At 39.7% G+C, this 16,142-nt stretch overlaps 1 protein-coding gene across 1 annotated transcript; it reads right to left on the reverse strand.

Moving 5' to 3' along the window:
• Positions 1-1,534: 1,534 nt before the first annotated feature.
• On the reverse strand, positions 1,535-16,082 carry GGH (gamma-glutamyl hydrolase). Its single transcript, XM_058034612.1, has 9 exons — positions 15,953-16,082; positions 15,055-15,169; positions 13,611-13,661; positions 10,407-10,491; positions 7,961-8,099; positions 7,016-7,122; positions 6,815-6,905; positions 5,456-5,593; positions 1,535-3,314 (listed from the first exon to the last, which is right to left on the reverse strand). The coding sequence occupies exons 1-9, from the start codon at positions 16,080-16,082 to the stop codon at positions 3,193-3,195; spliced, it is 978 nt and encodes a 325-aa protein (XP_057890595.1). The 3' UTR covers positions 1,535-3,192.
• Between the last annotated feature and the right edge of the window lie 60 nt (positions 16,083-16,142).

Raw genomic sequence — 16,142 nt, forward strand, 5'->3', positions numbered from 1 at the left:
TAAGAATATGGTATTCAACATAGAAGTGCTTGGACAGTAATCTCTGCTTTGGATTCCCTACCTTGCCAGGGAATTTTGCACAGCTTGTCAGCCCAAAAGTGGTGGGGGTTTGGGCAAGTTGTTTTGTGATTTGTTTTTCCCCACAATGAAGCCTGTGGGCCAAGCTCTTCCTCTTATTCTTCAACTCCATACTTACAGCACTTTCTCAGGAAGTTTCTTCCATTTAATTTCTTCCTTACCTGAAGGAATTCAAACTGGTCTTTCCTGCCTCCCAGGCAAAGGTTTTCTGAGATCAAGTTCTAATTTCTTCCCATCTAAACTGTCTGTCCTGTTCTGCATGAGCTAGTTTCATATTTATAGGAAATGGAACCAAGACAGATTCTACAGCTAAAGGGGAGGAACAACCACCTGGAAAGACAGATGTAATTCCAGCCACCTCCAGCTAATGCTTGAGTGGTTTAAATATTCACTGGAAACAAGACTTAATCCCAGCTGAATTAATTCAATGCTCACAGACTCTCTCATGGAGTCCTGCCAATATGCCCCGTTCTGCCAGTAAGATTCCAGTGCTATTGTCTCCTCCCTTCTTCTTCCCCCACATCCCAAACACCCCACTTCATACCATAGTACAGTAAATATCTTACTCAACTTTAGCGAGACACAACCACACCCAATTACAAAATAACAGAAAATACTGGTTCTTGGAGGCCATCTAGTGGGAAGAGTGGAATACTCCAAGGAGGAAACTATTTCAAACTTTTCTTTCTTAGAGATGATTTAATATGGTCTGCAAGACATGTGTTAGGGTTACCTTGCTGATCAGTGGATGTTCTTCCAACACAGCAACAAGCAAGTTGGTTAGGCTCATACACCAGGCTCAATAAGCTGTGAGTATGGTCACAGGCTCTCCTACTCTCCCCAGCATTTCTAAAAACTGTGTTAGGAGTTCTGTCTGTGCAATGAAAAACTAAATTATACAACACAGAGCAGAGGGGAGGGCTTCCTTAAAACAAAATTTTAAACTCATTGTTAGGTGACTCCTAGACAACTCTGGGTTTCTGCAGTTTCTGGCTGCAGAACATGATGGAAGATATTGGGTATTATAAGGAATAGACAGAAATTTCTTTGCTTACAGCTTTCAGAGCCCAGAGAGTGCTGCAGCTCCTTCCCACTTTCGTGGGGGTTTGGCTGCCTGTGTTGAGCAAGGTCTGACACAGCCCCTGGGGTGACCCTGCTCTGTGAGAGATCTGTGGGAAGCCTTCTTGAAAGCTCCTGTCTGTTTCAGCCAACAACATTAAAGTGCACTTAAGCTCAAGCCCTGTGCAAGGGTACCTGTGCTCTGGGCATGTCTGTGCCAGGCAGGACATGGATCACTCACTCACTCACTCATCCTGACCCTGACTTGCTGCACGACCACACAAGGCAGATACAGGCTGTAACCTCCTGACTCATGACTATCACAGATGGAAACAAGAAAACAATGACTGTTGTCAGTGCTTCATCAGTGGTATCTAAAAGATGACAAAAATACAAGTCTGCTTGAAAGAAAGTTTATTCCATGTATGACGGGAAAATCATGCATATCATCAAATAAGGCTTTACAAGAGAAAGCGTATAAAGGAAAGATACATTATATAAATTCATCATATATAAACTTCTCTCATCATATTACACATAATACTCTTTATAGTTACACATTTAGGAACTAACTACTACCATTGCAGACATTTCCCTTGCAAGAAAAGATAACCATTTACTAAGTTGGCTGATATGACAAATGTAAAAATATCTCATGTTTAAGCTTGTAATTACCTAGAAGTATTTTTCTGCTGGTTACAGCTAATGTTTCCTCATAGTTTTTTTCTAACTGATGCATTTCACATTCTGTTATGCAGTTGTTTCATGATAAAGAACAAGTTAGAGAGTGTTTTACTTGAAAAACCTGAGAAACTTACCAGACTTATTCAGATATGGTACCTGAGAGTATTAAGTTCTACAAAACAGAGCTGAAGTTTATAAACCTGAATTCTTCATAAACTCCAAATCCTTGTCAATGTTAGCAAGAGTTTGGAAGCTGTGCTGGAGAGGAGAATTACATTTGATTGTCTAATCTTAGTTCCTTTTTGGACAACACACAAAACCACTGAACAAAATTTTCACCAGCTCTGGAGCAAAGCAGAGAGAAAACAGTGTAGGTGTATTGCATGCAACTGCCATTATCACATTGTGTCACCTTTAAAAGGTTGCTCATATACATTCATCTGCTGTTTTATTCTAGCTGCACAGAACTATTAAACAAGACAGAAAGAAACTAACTTGTTTACTAATACAGTGGCAAACTACCTCTTGACTTCAAGTGAAAATTCTACTCAGCTATGGGAAAAGTCAGACACCTTAGAGAAAAATTAAGTTTACATTCTTTTAAATACAAAGTGTCTGCATCTCATATCTGGAGTCTCCAGTTACTCCAAGATTAATTCTTGGAGGATGTATAAAACTGAACTGAAAAGAACTGAAAGTGGAATCAGCACTGAACTATTCCCTCCAAACTTACTTATTTTATATGGTATTTGTGATATGAAGGCCTCACAAGGTATAAGGACTCCAAATAATGCTCAATGTACAAGAGAAAATTTCACAAATGCGACATAATGCACTTCTTAGGCAAAAAAAATCTGTTTGCTACTATGACTTACTATTTTGGTCAGTTTTTGAAATGACAAAGGAGTCCCTGTCAAGAACTTGGCTGCATACACTTATCTATGACAAATCTAAGAGTCTCATTTGCCAAATCATTTGAAAAGGACAGGATTTTACTACACAATGTATCTAAGAGTCTAGTGCTATCATAGTCCACAACATTTTACTAAGATAAGTCTCATATTTCAAAATATATGAAAGCTTTTCCTTATACCAAAGGTGATTACTTCAAAGTTTATAAACATAGTCAAGTCCTCTTTCCTGGAAGAAAAATACATTTTTCTGTAGCTTGCCTTAAAGCATGATCCAAGATGATTATTATGTTATTGAATGTAAATTTATATATTAATGTTTCAATAGTGCAGAAGATACACAGAATACATCATTGTAAAAGAAATCTGTTCTACCTTTCTGTCATGATATCAGCTTAATTACACAATGCTGGCAAATCATTTATTTATAAATAACATCACTGCACCTTTGACAAGATCCTCAATCAAAAAAATAGGTTTGCTGAAATGCAGAAAATGGTCCTGTATAAACTGGATTATAATTATAGATCAATTCTTTTGCTTCCTCTTCTTCGCTGGAGAAATGGTGCATGCTCTTCCTGGCTGTAAAACATTGCAAAAGTACAGATTATTTTAATGTTATCCTCCTCAACAATATTTATCTTGGCAAACTAAGTTATTCTGTGTAGCACAGCAACAAATGGGATTACTGTAGCTTGTACATGAAGAACTGTGAAGATACATTCTCAGAAAGCTGGTTATAGCAGATTTTTTATAACTGGAGAGGGGGAATTTAAAGTCAAGATAGTAAAAATATTTATCCATGAGATATTGGCAGTATCTACCAGAAAAACCTTTAACTCTGAAAGAAATACATCAGACTATCAGCCTACTGAAAGCTGCATGGACTGTGCTGATGAGGACAATAAAATTGAATTCTCACCTGGTTTATCAAGCTGGCAACTCTACAGAAGTTAAAATTAATGATGGATGGATATAAAAATGGTATTTCAGTAGAATGGTTTAGTTACTAAGTGATCACACACGAGTGTATTTTTACCGGCTGAAAACAGTTTACATTTTTCATCTTGTGGTTTATTTTCAAAGTTAGGGAAGATATTCTGCCCTACACTAGCTAAAAATGCCAATTACTCATTGCAAAGTTATGATATGAAGTACTCAGTAGATCAGCTAATGCCTCAGTACCTCCCCAAAAGACTGGGGAGGCCATGAAGAGTAATTTAGGATTTGGTAGAAGAGATGGGGGTGGACAACGCTGGCTGAAGAAAGTTTGCTCTACCACAATTGTAGGTGAGTAGATCCAAAAGCTAGTGACACATCTGTGTGGGACTCTGCACAGGCTCCTTGGCTGTGCACACCTACCTGAGTAACAGAACTCACAGGCAGTGTGCCTCAACTGGATTTACAGGCAGAGCTGGCACTTGTGGTGCCCCACTTAACTTGGGTGATGGCCTGAGCAAGCTTCTATTGGGAGTACAGTCTGCAGACAGACACTCGAGCAAGTAGCAAACAATGCCAGAGAACACACTGCATTCTAGTATTAGACCACAACATTAAAATCAGACTCACACTCTATTTTCTCCTGTTTTCCCCCTTGTTTTTATCATAGTCTGCCATCTCATAGAATGGCCTGGGTTGGAAGGGACCTTACAGATCATCTTGTTCCAATCCCCCTGCCATGGGCAGAGACACATTCCACTAGACCAGGCTGCCCAGAAGCCCAATTCTGCCTGGCCCTAGGGTCCATATGAAAATGGTTTTGTAACATTTTCACAAAGAGGAATAGGACTAATTTATGCCAAAAAGCACCTTGAATTTGTATGAAATGCAAATTTTATTTCTACGCTCTTACTGATCAGGTCAGCACAAACTGCATTTTTTACATCACTATCTATTTCTTCATTAAGTTGACTCTTTTGATCTGAGATCAAGTCTAGAGACCAAACTCAACCAGCTTAATTATTATGTTCTTCATAGTCCCCATCAAGGAGGTAAGACAATTTCATAAAATAGTCCAGCAGAATTATTTAGTAGGGATAAATTAAGGAATAAAGTTTGGTTCCTTCAAACACTCCTCTGTTTATATCCTGCTTATTTGTAACAAACAGATGGGAAGTGTCATAAACTATCAAAATGTTATGCATTAGTTACTCCCAGATTCTTAAGAGTATAAACACCAAAAAAAAATTAGCAGCTCTGTAAAATTCAAAAACTCCTTGTGCTGTCTATAGAACACAACTGTAGGGCACATATTGCACCCCTCTGACACATCCATACTGTCTAAGACCTATTTATAGTCCTGGTGTATGCATTTTGCAAGCAAAACTGAGAACACACTGAATGACTTCAAGGCAGTTTGGAACTGAAGAAGCCACTGGAATTGAGAATGGAGTACTTTTTTTGTTTATTGTCTTTGTGCAAGAAAGGCCAAAATGTTACAGGGATATTTTGAAATGGTAGGAAGTCATAGAACAATGTTTTAGAGCCAGCCTAGTGAAAAGAGTTTGTGGAATGCTTGGCCTTTTGATGTTACTTTCACTAAGCCATTCTATTTCTAGTATCCTTTGGTGTTTTATAAGCCTATAAAGCTTGCAGAATAATCTTCTCAGAAAGCACTACGAGGTACTGAACTTTGACAGCTGAAAAAGAAATCTGTCATCTTCTAAGTTTTTCAGTAATGCTTCACTCTCACCCCCCACATTTATAGATAATAAACTTTTTACCTTCATTAACGAAGAAATCAGCCATATAATATGCTGCTTTTACAGCAGATGGAGAATGTGGAATGCCTGGAGAATCCTTCCACTCAAAAGGGTTTTTCTCTGGATGCCATTGCATGCCATAAATTGGATATTTGTATGCTACAACAAAACACAAAGTTTGTAAAGATGTGTGCCTTAAGAATCATGTAATTAATCTTACTGCAAAGTAGACTCAGAGGATAAGCTACAAATATATCTTATTAACAGTTTCACAAAAGCTTAAACAGCAAGTTGAAACACTGTTAAAGTCATAGTAGAACTGAAGGAAAAGAGATACAGTAAAAGAAGGGTCTCACTTCACACAAGAAAATATTTGTACATAATTTTTTTGATTACTCATTTCATAATTAATGTATATACACACTCAAAAATAATGTTTGAAGTATATCACTCTCAAAGCTTCCTATCTTCTTGCCAGCATCACACAGCATTCCCAGCCATACACGATGCCAGCTCCATGGGAAAGATCCAAGTCTTCATATCTCCTTGAAGGCCCAGTCAATCCAGGGCAGCTCCCAGGCCTGATACATTCTGGGGGAGTCAGTCCTTAGCTCTCTTCCAGGGAATAGCGGCATGGCACAGCAGCTGATAGCTGCTCTGTGATAAACTGCTTGCAGGCACGGTGATGCCTGTCATTAGCCTAATCAGGTTTGCTGATCAAAGAGCTATTCTTCTCTTTTGGAGGCCAGCCAGGATGCCACACAGAAGAATCCCATTGGTGACAGCTGGGTCCTATGACAGGGCTGCTAGTGATGCACTCATGAAAATAAAATACTCCCTGAAGAGCTAACTTGTTTCCTGAGACGGGCAAGCCCAGTGCAAAACAGACAAAACAAGTCATGCAAAAGGCTTTTGGAGGAGGACAATTACCAGCATTGTTGCTAAGGTAATGAGGGATATTGCTGCTCCCTCAGCAGCCTGGAGTGCTTTTCCCATACAGCAAACAGAGAGCACCAGGGAAATGCCAGCCCAAGCAGGCAGCTGGCAGGCACGGCTCGACAGAGGCACTGTGCAGGGATCCAACTACTGCAGCACAAGAGCTGTGCAGCTCACAGCACAGCGCTCAAACACACCAGTGCTAACCTGTAACACCGTATCTGAAAGGGGGATGGTGGGTGGGAGGAGTAGTAAGGCTCACAGTACTCAAAAGATAAAATATCCCTGCAAACAGAAAAGCTCCTCACAGCCAGAGCGCTGACGGGGCTGATGCTAACCCTGCTATTTGAACAACTTGCAATACCAATTCACATCCATGCCACAACAGCCCTAAAGAACTAGGTTGTTACAGTCACAGTTTCCAAAGGAAATTAATTCCCTTACCTTCCATGGTAGATATAAACTCCACTTCATCATCAGTGTTAGTGGTCAGAACTTTATAGAAATTACGAAGCTTTTCATTATTGGTGAAATTCTATGACAGGGAGAGGGGGAAGAGGGAAAAGGTGTTATTTGCTTATTTATTTCTAGTTCTAACAACAAAAAAAAAGAAGTTTGTATGCAGGAAATAAAAAGATCAAATACCTCCATGGAGAGGCTCCATACATGAAAGTTTGATGTCAATGGCTCGGTAGCAAGGGCGTATAACACATCATCAGGAAAATTCCTGAACATTCTACTGTCTTTTGCAGCTATTACAAAGAAAACAAAAGTATTTTCTATTACCGAAACTAGTCTCAGATGGAGTTATACAGACAGAAGACAATTAATAAAATGCCATATTAAACTTTTTCAGCAGTAAATCTTGATAATTTTAGAATATCCTGCAACAAATCTCAGTGAAATAGCTACAACAGATTTCCAATATGCTGTTATCACTGTCTACCGGTCTTGACCCAGAGAGGATCCAAAGTTCTCACTGAGAGAGAGAAAAAAATAAGCACCATTCTTTGACACTCATTTCAGGGGCCTTTCCACTCACAATGAGCACAAGTGACAGAAGTTTTGAATGCTACATTTTGTTTTAATTACTCACAAAGGATAAAGCATCAACAGAAGCCACACTTTATCAGTGCTGCTAAGTGTCACAGCTCTATCTCAAGGAATCTCTGTGATTTCAATTATTGTTCAATAGTAATGCTACTATTCATCATGAGGAAAGAGGTGATTTCAAAAAATTTAAAATCACCTGCTCTCCAAGCTTAGTAGGTTTTGAACTTGTGAATTTTGTGAACTTGGTAACAAAAAGCAAACATTACTTTGTAGGTCTGAATTTTCAAATGACTCAAAGAGCCACAACTTTAGTTTTTGCTGACTGCTGTTGGTTTCAAATGGCTTGTGCTCATTCCTCTACTTAAGAAGTGACAGCTGCACTAACTTTACAAAAATAGTCAATGCAACTTAATAACAAAGAATTTAACAGAACATAACCAGCAGGAACCTCACAAACATTCACCCATAATATTTATCATGAAAAAAACACAACACCTCTTACCAAAACTCAGACATGATATGTAATGAATTTTTCACCTGAGGTAAAGTTCAGAGGAAGTGAAAAACCATTTGTCTTGGTGTGAACAAGTAAAATTTCACCACTTGTGAGATATGTAAGCTCTTCATGTCCAAGACATGTTCCCCAGATTGGGAAATAATCTCCTTGATCATTAGCCTACAAAACAAAAGCAATGACATAAGGAAACAGTAATGAAAATCTACAGAAAAGAGATTGACAAGAACTTTCTACTCTTTTTACTTGATTTTGTGTAGGTGACAATATATGAAGGCTAAAGGATATATATGAGTTTTGAAGCAGCAAACTGAGCCTAATACTGCGGATACTGATTTGACTGTTCTGTTCTACAAGTCATTTTGAGAGCAGCCTAAACAGAAACCACAAAATGGCAACATTTCTCTAAAAAAATCAATCATTAGAAGGGACACAGAAGAGTCTGTCACCATCCTGAGGGAAAGAGTGCTCATTACAATTCAAACTGTTCTCCAAAGCACACTATGGTCACACAGCAAGGGACCTTTGTAATGTCTGTGCCCACCCAACTATAAAAAAAACATGAATCCTACTACTGGCATAGCTGTGGTCTTATATGACATACCTATAGGATTGTTTAACTAGCAGGTTTAGACCTGTATTCCAAAAAGAAAAAATGTACATTTAAGCAACATTAAAAAGTGGCAATCATTTTCAAAATAATAAAAGTTGGCAGGCCAGTGTGGAAGCAATATGAAAAAAAGCATAAAGGAGGAAAAGAAAGCAAAAAACTCAAGAACACAACTAGTTTCTTGTGACCTAATTAAGCATGGTGCATACATGCAGTGGAAATCTGCATTTTTAAATGGTTTACACTTGATAGTAAGCATATGTTGGAGACTGGGATGTTTCAGAACTCCTGTTTTTGTGAAATCTGACTAGTTTTTCTTAACTTGTTTCTAAACATTTTAAAGTTATGCATACCACAACACACTCACCACCCCCAAAGAACTGCTGCTCAAAGCCATTTTTGAGAAAGCTAAAATGACAGGGTCAGAATAATAACGCTCCCCTACTGCATTATTGACAGTATGGTAATAAAAGCTCACAGAAATACTTCTTGTCACAGCAAAGCAAGGAAGATGTACAGAAAAAAGGCTGATAGTGCTGCAGAGTCTTCATGACCACCATTAATGTATAATGAGACAGACCTTACATGAAAAACAGACATTGGAGTTGCAAGTGAGGACTAAAACTATTGAAGGCAAAAAATAAACTGAAGTTTAAAACTAATTACAACTGAAACAAAGATTTTGTGCCCCCCCCCCCCCACTTATTTTTTAAAATAGACTAGGGCCTGGAGGCTAAGCATGTATTAAACAACTCCAGACATCACATTTTAAAAACCAATTTAAGAGCTGAGAAATAGTATTTCATTTAGATTTTTGCCAAAGTAGTAAAATTTTATGGACTTGAATGGAGATTAGCATTTCATATCCTCTATTCATATTAAAGCAGAGACAGATCAAAGTAATTTCTCATTGTGAACATTTGCAAATGAAAAATGAAAAAGATGATGAAAAAGACCCGTCATGTTTTAGAAAAAGATAAAATTCAGTCATTCTGTACTTGTAAAGATACTCTTGACTACTGCAGCTTACCTTACATAAGTAAAACTAGAAATATTTTATAGTAATTAAGATTTGAAAGATGAATATCAAACACAGAATTATCACAAACAGCAAGGAAAAACCATCCTTTGTTATAAAGGGTTACCTAGGATGAACTGAATAATATTTTGTGTCTCTCAGTCACTAGTAGTACATATATCAGCTAATAAACCTGTCTCTCTGATTGTAAAGTGACACAGGCAATTCAGTTCATCATTGTGAAATGTCAACATAATTTCCTAACTGTACAACAAACCACAAGAAACCCTTGCCCCAGTGCTGCATACCAAGGCACAGGCTGCAGTTCACACAGTGAGCAGTTCCAGAAAGACAAATAAAATCATCTCACATAAAACTGAGACAGTCTTTGCAAGACTCACTACAAATAAAGACAGACAAAAGGGACTGAAGAGTAAAGGGAGCTCAATTACAGAATTGCAGCAGCTGACTGGTCCTGTGAATGCCACTGCTGCACTTTCCCTGCCTGCTGTTGGAAAGTCAGCAGCAGAGGTGGAAGAGCAATTCCTCATAGCCAAGTTTACACAGAGTCATAAAGCCTCAGGTACAATGAACTAACAATACCATTCTCACCTGAAGAACTTAGGAGTTTAAGATCATAACACAGCGTAAAACAGGCGTGGGTGTCACAAATCTGAATCTTAATGCTGAAGTTTTATGCAGAAGCAAGAAATAAGCTACGTATTTTCAGGCCTACAGTTAACCCACTGAATAACAGTGCAAAACTATGAAAAATATGAACCTGTCATTTTGATCTCTGAACAGTGATAATAACAAGAACCAACAGCTCCTCAGTAATTACCTCCAAGGCCTTGAGGTAAAACATCTTAGCAACCCTTGAATACTCTGAAGTCCTAAGATCCACACCACCTCCTGGAAGAAGTAGCCTGAAAGGCAACATCCAAGAATATGATTAGTAACAGTGATCAACCCAAAACTTGGACAATGTACACAGAGAAATGTCAGATTGTTTTAAGGGTATTCTTTAGGTCTAGGTTTCAGAAATCTACAGACAGGCACCTAAGCTCCCATTATGGACAGCAGGGATCTAGTCAGGAGAGTCACCAGAGATTCAAATAGATATTCCAGAGCAGACACTTGAGCACTGGGTAGGTTGAACAGCCCTGTCAGCTCCACTGGCTGCACTGACTAGAATTCCATTAATTATGTGAGTTTGGACAGCTAGTGCACAGGCAGACAGCTAAATTTAGGTGTTTCAGTATTTAACTTAATCATACTGTTCTTCCACTGAAGAAGGGTTACTGTATCACAAAGTATAGATCAAACCTAATAGAACATATGGAAGAAGAAAGTAAACAGAAAATACATAAAACACACAGATTTCAGCTGGTATACAAAAGGGTAGCAAGCCATGACTCTCATTTCCTATCCTGACTCTCAGCTGGCTCTCACTACCACTTCAAAATTCCAGCCCAAATCTCAATTCATTCTGTCCAGTTTCAGAAAAATAGAATTGTGGCCCTGGCATAGTGACCTTCTTATTTGAGACAGCAAAGATCAAAAAGTTACTATCAAAAAGGAAGAAAAGTACATTTGACCATAACCTTTGGTCACACAGGATCCCACAGAGCTAAGGAAGACAATCTCAGGGACAATTTCATTAAAAAAGTGCACAAGCTTTTTCCACAACAAAATATAATCAGGAATGGCAATTCCCTGTGTGGCTCCCCAAACCCAAAAAAAGACCAGAAAAGAAAAACTTTCAGCACAGTCAGGCAGAGAATTCACATGGACACATGATGACCTGGAAAATAATCAAGTACCATCAGAAACAGTAACATGAAATAAAGGAAGCCTCTCCTGACTGTAACTGGAACAGTTCCTGCAGAACCAACAAAACTGGATGTGTGAGCATTCCTTAATCCACTGGTGCAGGACCTCAACTGGATTTACTCAAGTCATATCCATTAATGTTAATTTTTTACTAAACAGGTGTAGGATTTTCTCTACATGTCTGTGCTCTGAAAATGGCAATCTGAATCAGTGAGATAATAACATGCAGTTAGGAATAAATAACATCTCAAATGATCTCAAGCATTTGCAGAGCAAATATGCATTTATATTTGCTGGGGTTTTTTTTGCAAGTGAATCGTGCACAGGTTCACGTAAAACCCACCAAGTATTTGGTGGAAAAGTAGTAGTCACAAAAATACAAAAAAACTTTACCTCCCAGTGTCAACACTGAAAATTAATACAGCTGAAGGTATTTTCAAAACAGGCCAGATTATAGGCTTCTTCAGAGATCTAATTAGACAAATACAGTGATCTTTACCTGGAAATAGGTAGGAAATTCACTCCACCTGTTCAAACCAAAACCTGGGCTATACTAATTAGTAAAACTGATTGTCATTTTTGCTAATGCAAAAAGGAAATAACCCATTAAGGAGCAATGATAATGGCCTGACATTGTCATAAGCAGATTGAAATGCAACTACGTGTATTCCAGTATCACTGCCTGGTTAGAGCTGATGATTTCCACCGAGCATTTCAATTCCTACCTCAGGAGTACATTCATAAAATTATGTTTTTAATATAGTACATTTCATGATTTTAAGAAGGTAGCATTTAATAGTAAATAATTTCTAACTTCAAAGAACAATGTGAAAGATCAACGTATCTCCTCCTTATTCTTATATTCCACAGAATATAAGCCATTTCCTCCAGAGCTCCTTTTTGTTATTTACACACAGATTCAACATGGAAGCCAACACATGATAGTGGAGGGCCACAGAAGGAAATACAGACCATCCTCACTCACCTACATAACACAAACTCAATTGACTTCTGACTGCAAGGACAGAAGGATAAAGAAAGAGGATCTGCTTTCCAAACATTTTCTTCTGCATTGATATAGGTGGTGAAGTAGAAACAATGAGAGACCCCATTGGTGGAAATCCCTTTTGACAACCAAAGTGAAGCTGGTAGCCATGAGAAAGGGAAGAAATTATTCAATTTGTCCCCAACAGAACACAGCACACAAAAGCATCACTGTCTTACACTCACTTATAGCACAAGACTGCAAAGACCCAAGTCTTAGTGTCCAGTGCATGTTGATGTAGGAGGACAATGCACTTCCCAGACAGCCAAAGGTCTAAATCTGCAAGGTCTATTCATGCTGATTAACATTCTAGTTATATGCATAAGCTTAACAAATGTATGCATGGTTTAAGATGCTCTTCTCATAACTACAAGCAGCCCAATCACATGCTCTGGCCTCACACACCACCGTGGCTGTGAAGTGTAGCATCAGATGATTTCACTCTTCTGAAGTGCACTTTCAGCACAAGGCTAAAAAAACATAAAAGGTTTTGACTTTGTTTAGTCTACAATAAAATTTGTTAGGCAAGATCACATTATGCAACATTTTATAAGGAAGAACAGAGAGGTGGCCAGTTTCCATAGAGTCCGTGAAAACCAGGAAGTTTTTCTAACAAAGACCTAAGACACAGAATCACAACAGGCAAGACATTCAAGTGGCAAGAGAGAGAGCACACATGGAGAAAAGAGTAGAAGAGACTGGAAATTAGAAACTTTTATAATAGAGAAGATATGAAAAGGACTGAAAGAGAGAAGAAAGGGTAGAAACAGGGGTGACATACTAAGCAAGTGCTATTAACCATCAAAATGAAGGTGACAGGTGAACTGAGGAAGACAGAAACATTACCAAAGAGGAAGTTGAGTATCTCACTTGCAAAACTGCTCATACTATAATACCACTTCTCCCTGTCTGCAGACAAGCACGAGGGAATGCCAAGATGAGCCTTGGCACTGCTGCAGATTATCTGATGTGTTCCTCAAGGAAGGAAAGGCAGCACACCAATACTGGATGAAATAATGCATTCTGTGTCATAGAATATGTTTTCATGTCTGCAGTGTCCAGCACAACCTCTCAAGAGAGTAGGAAGACAATGTTCTTGAGAACACAACAGAGCTCAAAAACAGAACCATCATGCCTTTTAACAGAAAACCAGTACTCAAGACTTACCCATTAATAGAGTGGAAGATTTTATCATATTCTTCATCAGTAAGATTCAATCTGAAACACCAAAAAAATAATTATAGAATACATACTACATACATACATTTGACCGCAAAAATATCATCTCTGTTGAACAGAAATATCTGACAGAAAATATGGAGAAGGCATGCTTTAAACAGAGTAAAATGGACACAAATCAAATGAAACATTTCACTAGAAACAGCTCAATCCTCAAGACCGAAAATAGGGCCCTGTCAGATAGAGTTCCTGATGAGGTACTCTGAGACCCTTCTGCAAGACACCTGGAAAATGAACTATTTACACCAATGGCACGGTTATTATTTCCTGCAGACCGGCAACTCCGGTTTCCAACTGATTCCCAAGAAGGGCAGAGCTGCAAACAGTGGGTCACGCCCAGGCACCCCCAGCCTCCCTGCCAGCGTGGCAGCACGAAAAGCAGAAAAGGCCTTGGCTCTGTGTAAGCCCTGCTCAGCGATAACAAAAACACCTCTATATTATCAACCCTGTGTTCAGCACAAATCCAAAACACACCCCCACACTAGCTACTGTGAAGAAAATTAACTCTAGCCCAGCCAAAACCAGCACAGATGGCCACACTTCTGCAGAGGTGTGATAAGCTGGGTGTAAGTGAAAGTGTTCAGCTTTGCTGCAAGTAACTTAATTGCCAGAATTAGAAGCATCTATTCAGCAGTGAAGCTTCTGGTCAGCAAACATTCTGAAAGCTCCAGCAGCTACATGAGGAATGCTGGCTTCTAATTATGGCACTTGAGTGGTGCTTTTATTGGACTGTGCAGATACATGCTATTTTGTTTTTCTGCAGTTGTATTAGTATTATTTTTAAGTATGGAAATTTATAATTTTACCATCTGGTTTCAGTGCATTTAATATTTTATAGCTCAGCATTGATATGAAGTACTGTCTGCTGTTACTTACTCTGCTAACTTTCCACCAAACAACCAAAATACAAGATAGTGACTCATAGTTTGAACAGAACTGGACCTTGTTTTCTGAAAGGAGTACTGACAGCCTTCCTTCATTCCCTGAATTCCAGGGCTACAAAAGGTGAAAAGAAAGGTATCTACACCTGTGTATCTAGGTATTTGTGTCTGTTTGTGGGGCACTACACAGTACACTGAATATAGCTAACTTCAAAAACCATGCATGCAAACTACAGAAGGCAATTTTACTGATTAAAAAAAAAATAGAACTTTTCAAAGAGAGACTAGCAACATAAGTAGAAGTATTAAAAAGTATATTTTCCACTCTGCTTTTATTCTGATTTCTGGAACTCTGAGAATTGTGGCATCTTCAAATCATCTTTGAGGAGCAAAAAACACTCAGAAAAGCAGCAGAAGTACTTTCTGTGCCTCTAAAATCATACCTTACATCATGCAATTATTATCCACTCCAAAGGATTAAAAAAATGTACCTTATAGGCACAGCTCGAGCACCGGCAGATTCCACAAATTTCACATACGAAGCCGCAATATAAGATCTTCCAAATTGCTGGTATTCATTAAAGTGACATTCCTGTGACAATATCCCTGAAGAGCCCAAGGAAGAAAATTAGCACCATACACATGGCAAATGCTACACAATGAAAGAAAAGTCACAAAATCACTGAATCTATTAGCTTGGAAAAGACCTTTGAGATCATCAAATCCAACCTACAAATGAACTCCACCGTGCCAACCAGACCATGAAACAAGCGCCATGTCCAGTTCTTCCTTAGATGCCTCCAAGGACGGTGACCCCACCACCTCCCTGGGTAGTCCATTACAGTATCTAATCACCCCTTCTGTGAGGAAATTGTTCCTAATGTCTAACCTAAACCTCCCCTAGGTAGCTTAAGAGTGTCTCTTGTCCTATTGCTAGTCGCCGAGAAGAGCCCGACCCCCACCTGGCTCCAGCCGCCTTTCAGGCAATGGTAAAGACCGATAAGGTCACACCGGAGCCTTCTCTTCTCCTGCCCACACCACGCCAGGTTCCTCAGCCGCTCCTCCTAAGACCCACGCTCCTATTAATTAATTAAGCTCCCATTTCCTACATACCAGCTAGCAGCGATGCATTCACTGCCCAGAGGAGCTGCAGGCACCGAGACAACGGGGCATCAATTCCGGCGCCCCGTCACAAGGTACCACACAAACACAATTATCTGACTAAGACTCGGCTTCCCTGCTATGACTGCTCGGCACTGTAACATCTCTCAAGCAAGCCTGACTTCTAGAGAAACAGCCTAACGCTGCTTACACCAGCTCTAGCCCAGCCTCGGCTCCGTGGGACGCTCCCCTTTGGCCAGGCAGGTGCGCGGCCCCCCGGCCCCTTACCGATGATGGGTCTGTCATTGCGCCCGGCCGGGCGGTCGAGCCACGCCACGGAGGCGGCGGAGCCGCAGCACAGCAGCGCCAGGAGCAGCGTGGCGGCCGCGGCGCCCCCGAGCCCGGCCGGGCGCCCCATGGCCACGGCTGCGGGCACGGCCAACGGCTCCCGGCACGGCACGGCTCGGCTCGGAGCACG

Source organism: Melospiza georgiana, chromosome 1 (assembly GCF_028018845.1).
Source record: "Melospiza georgiana isolate bMelGeo1 chromosome 1, bMelGeo1.pri, whole genome shotgun sequence".
In the NCBI taxonomy this organism is placed as follows: Eukaryota; Metazoa; Chordata; class Aves; order Passeriformes; family Passerellidae; genus Melospiza; species Melospiza georgiana.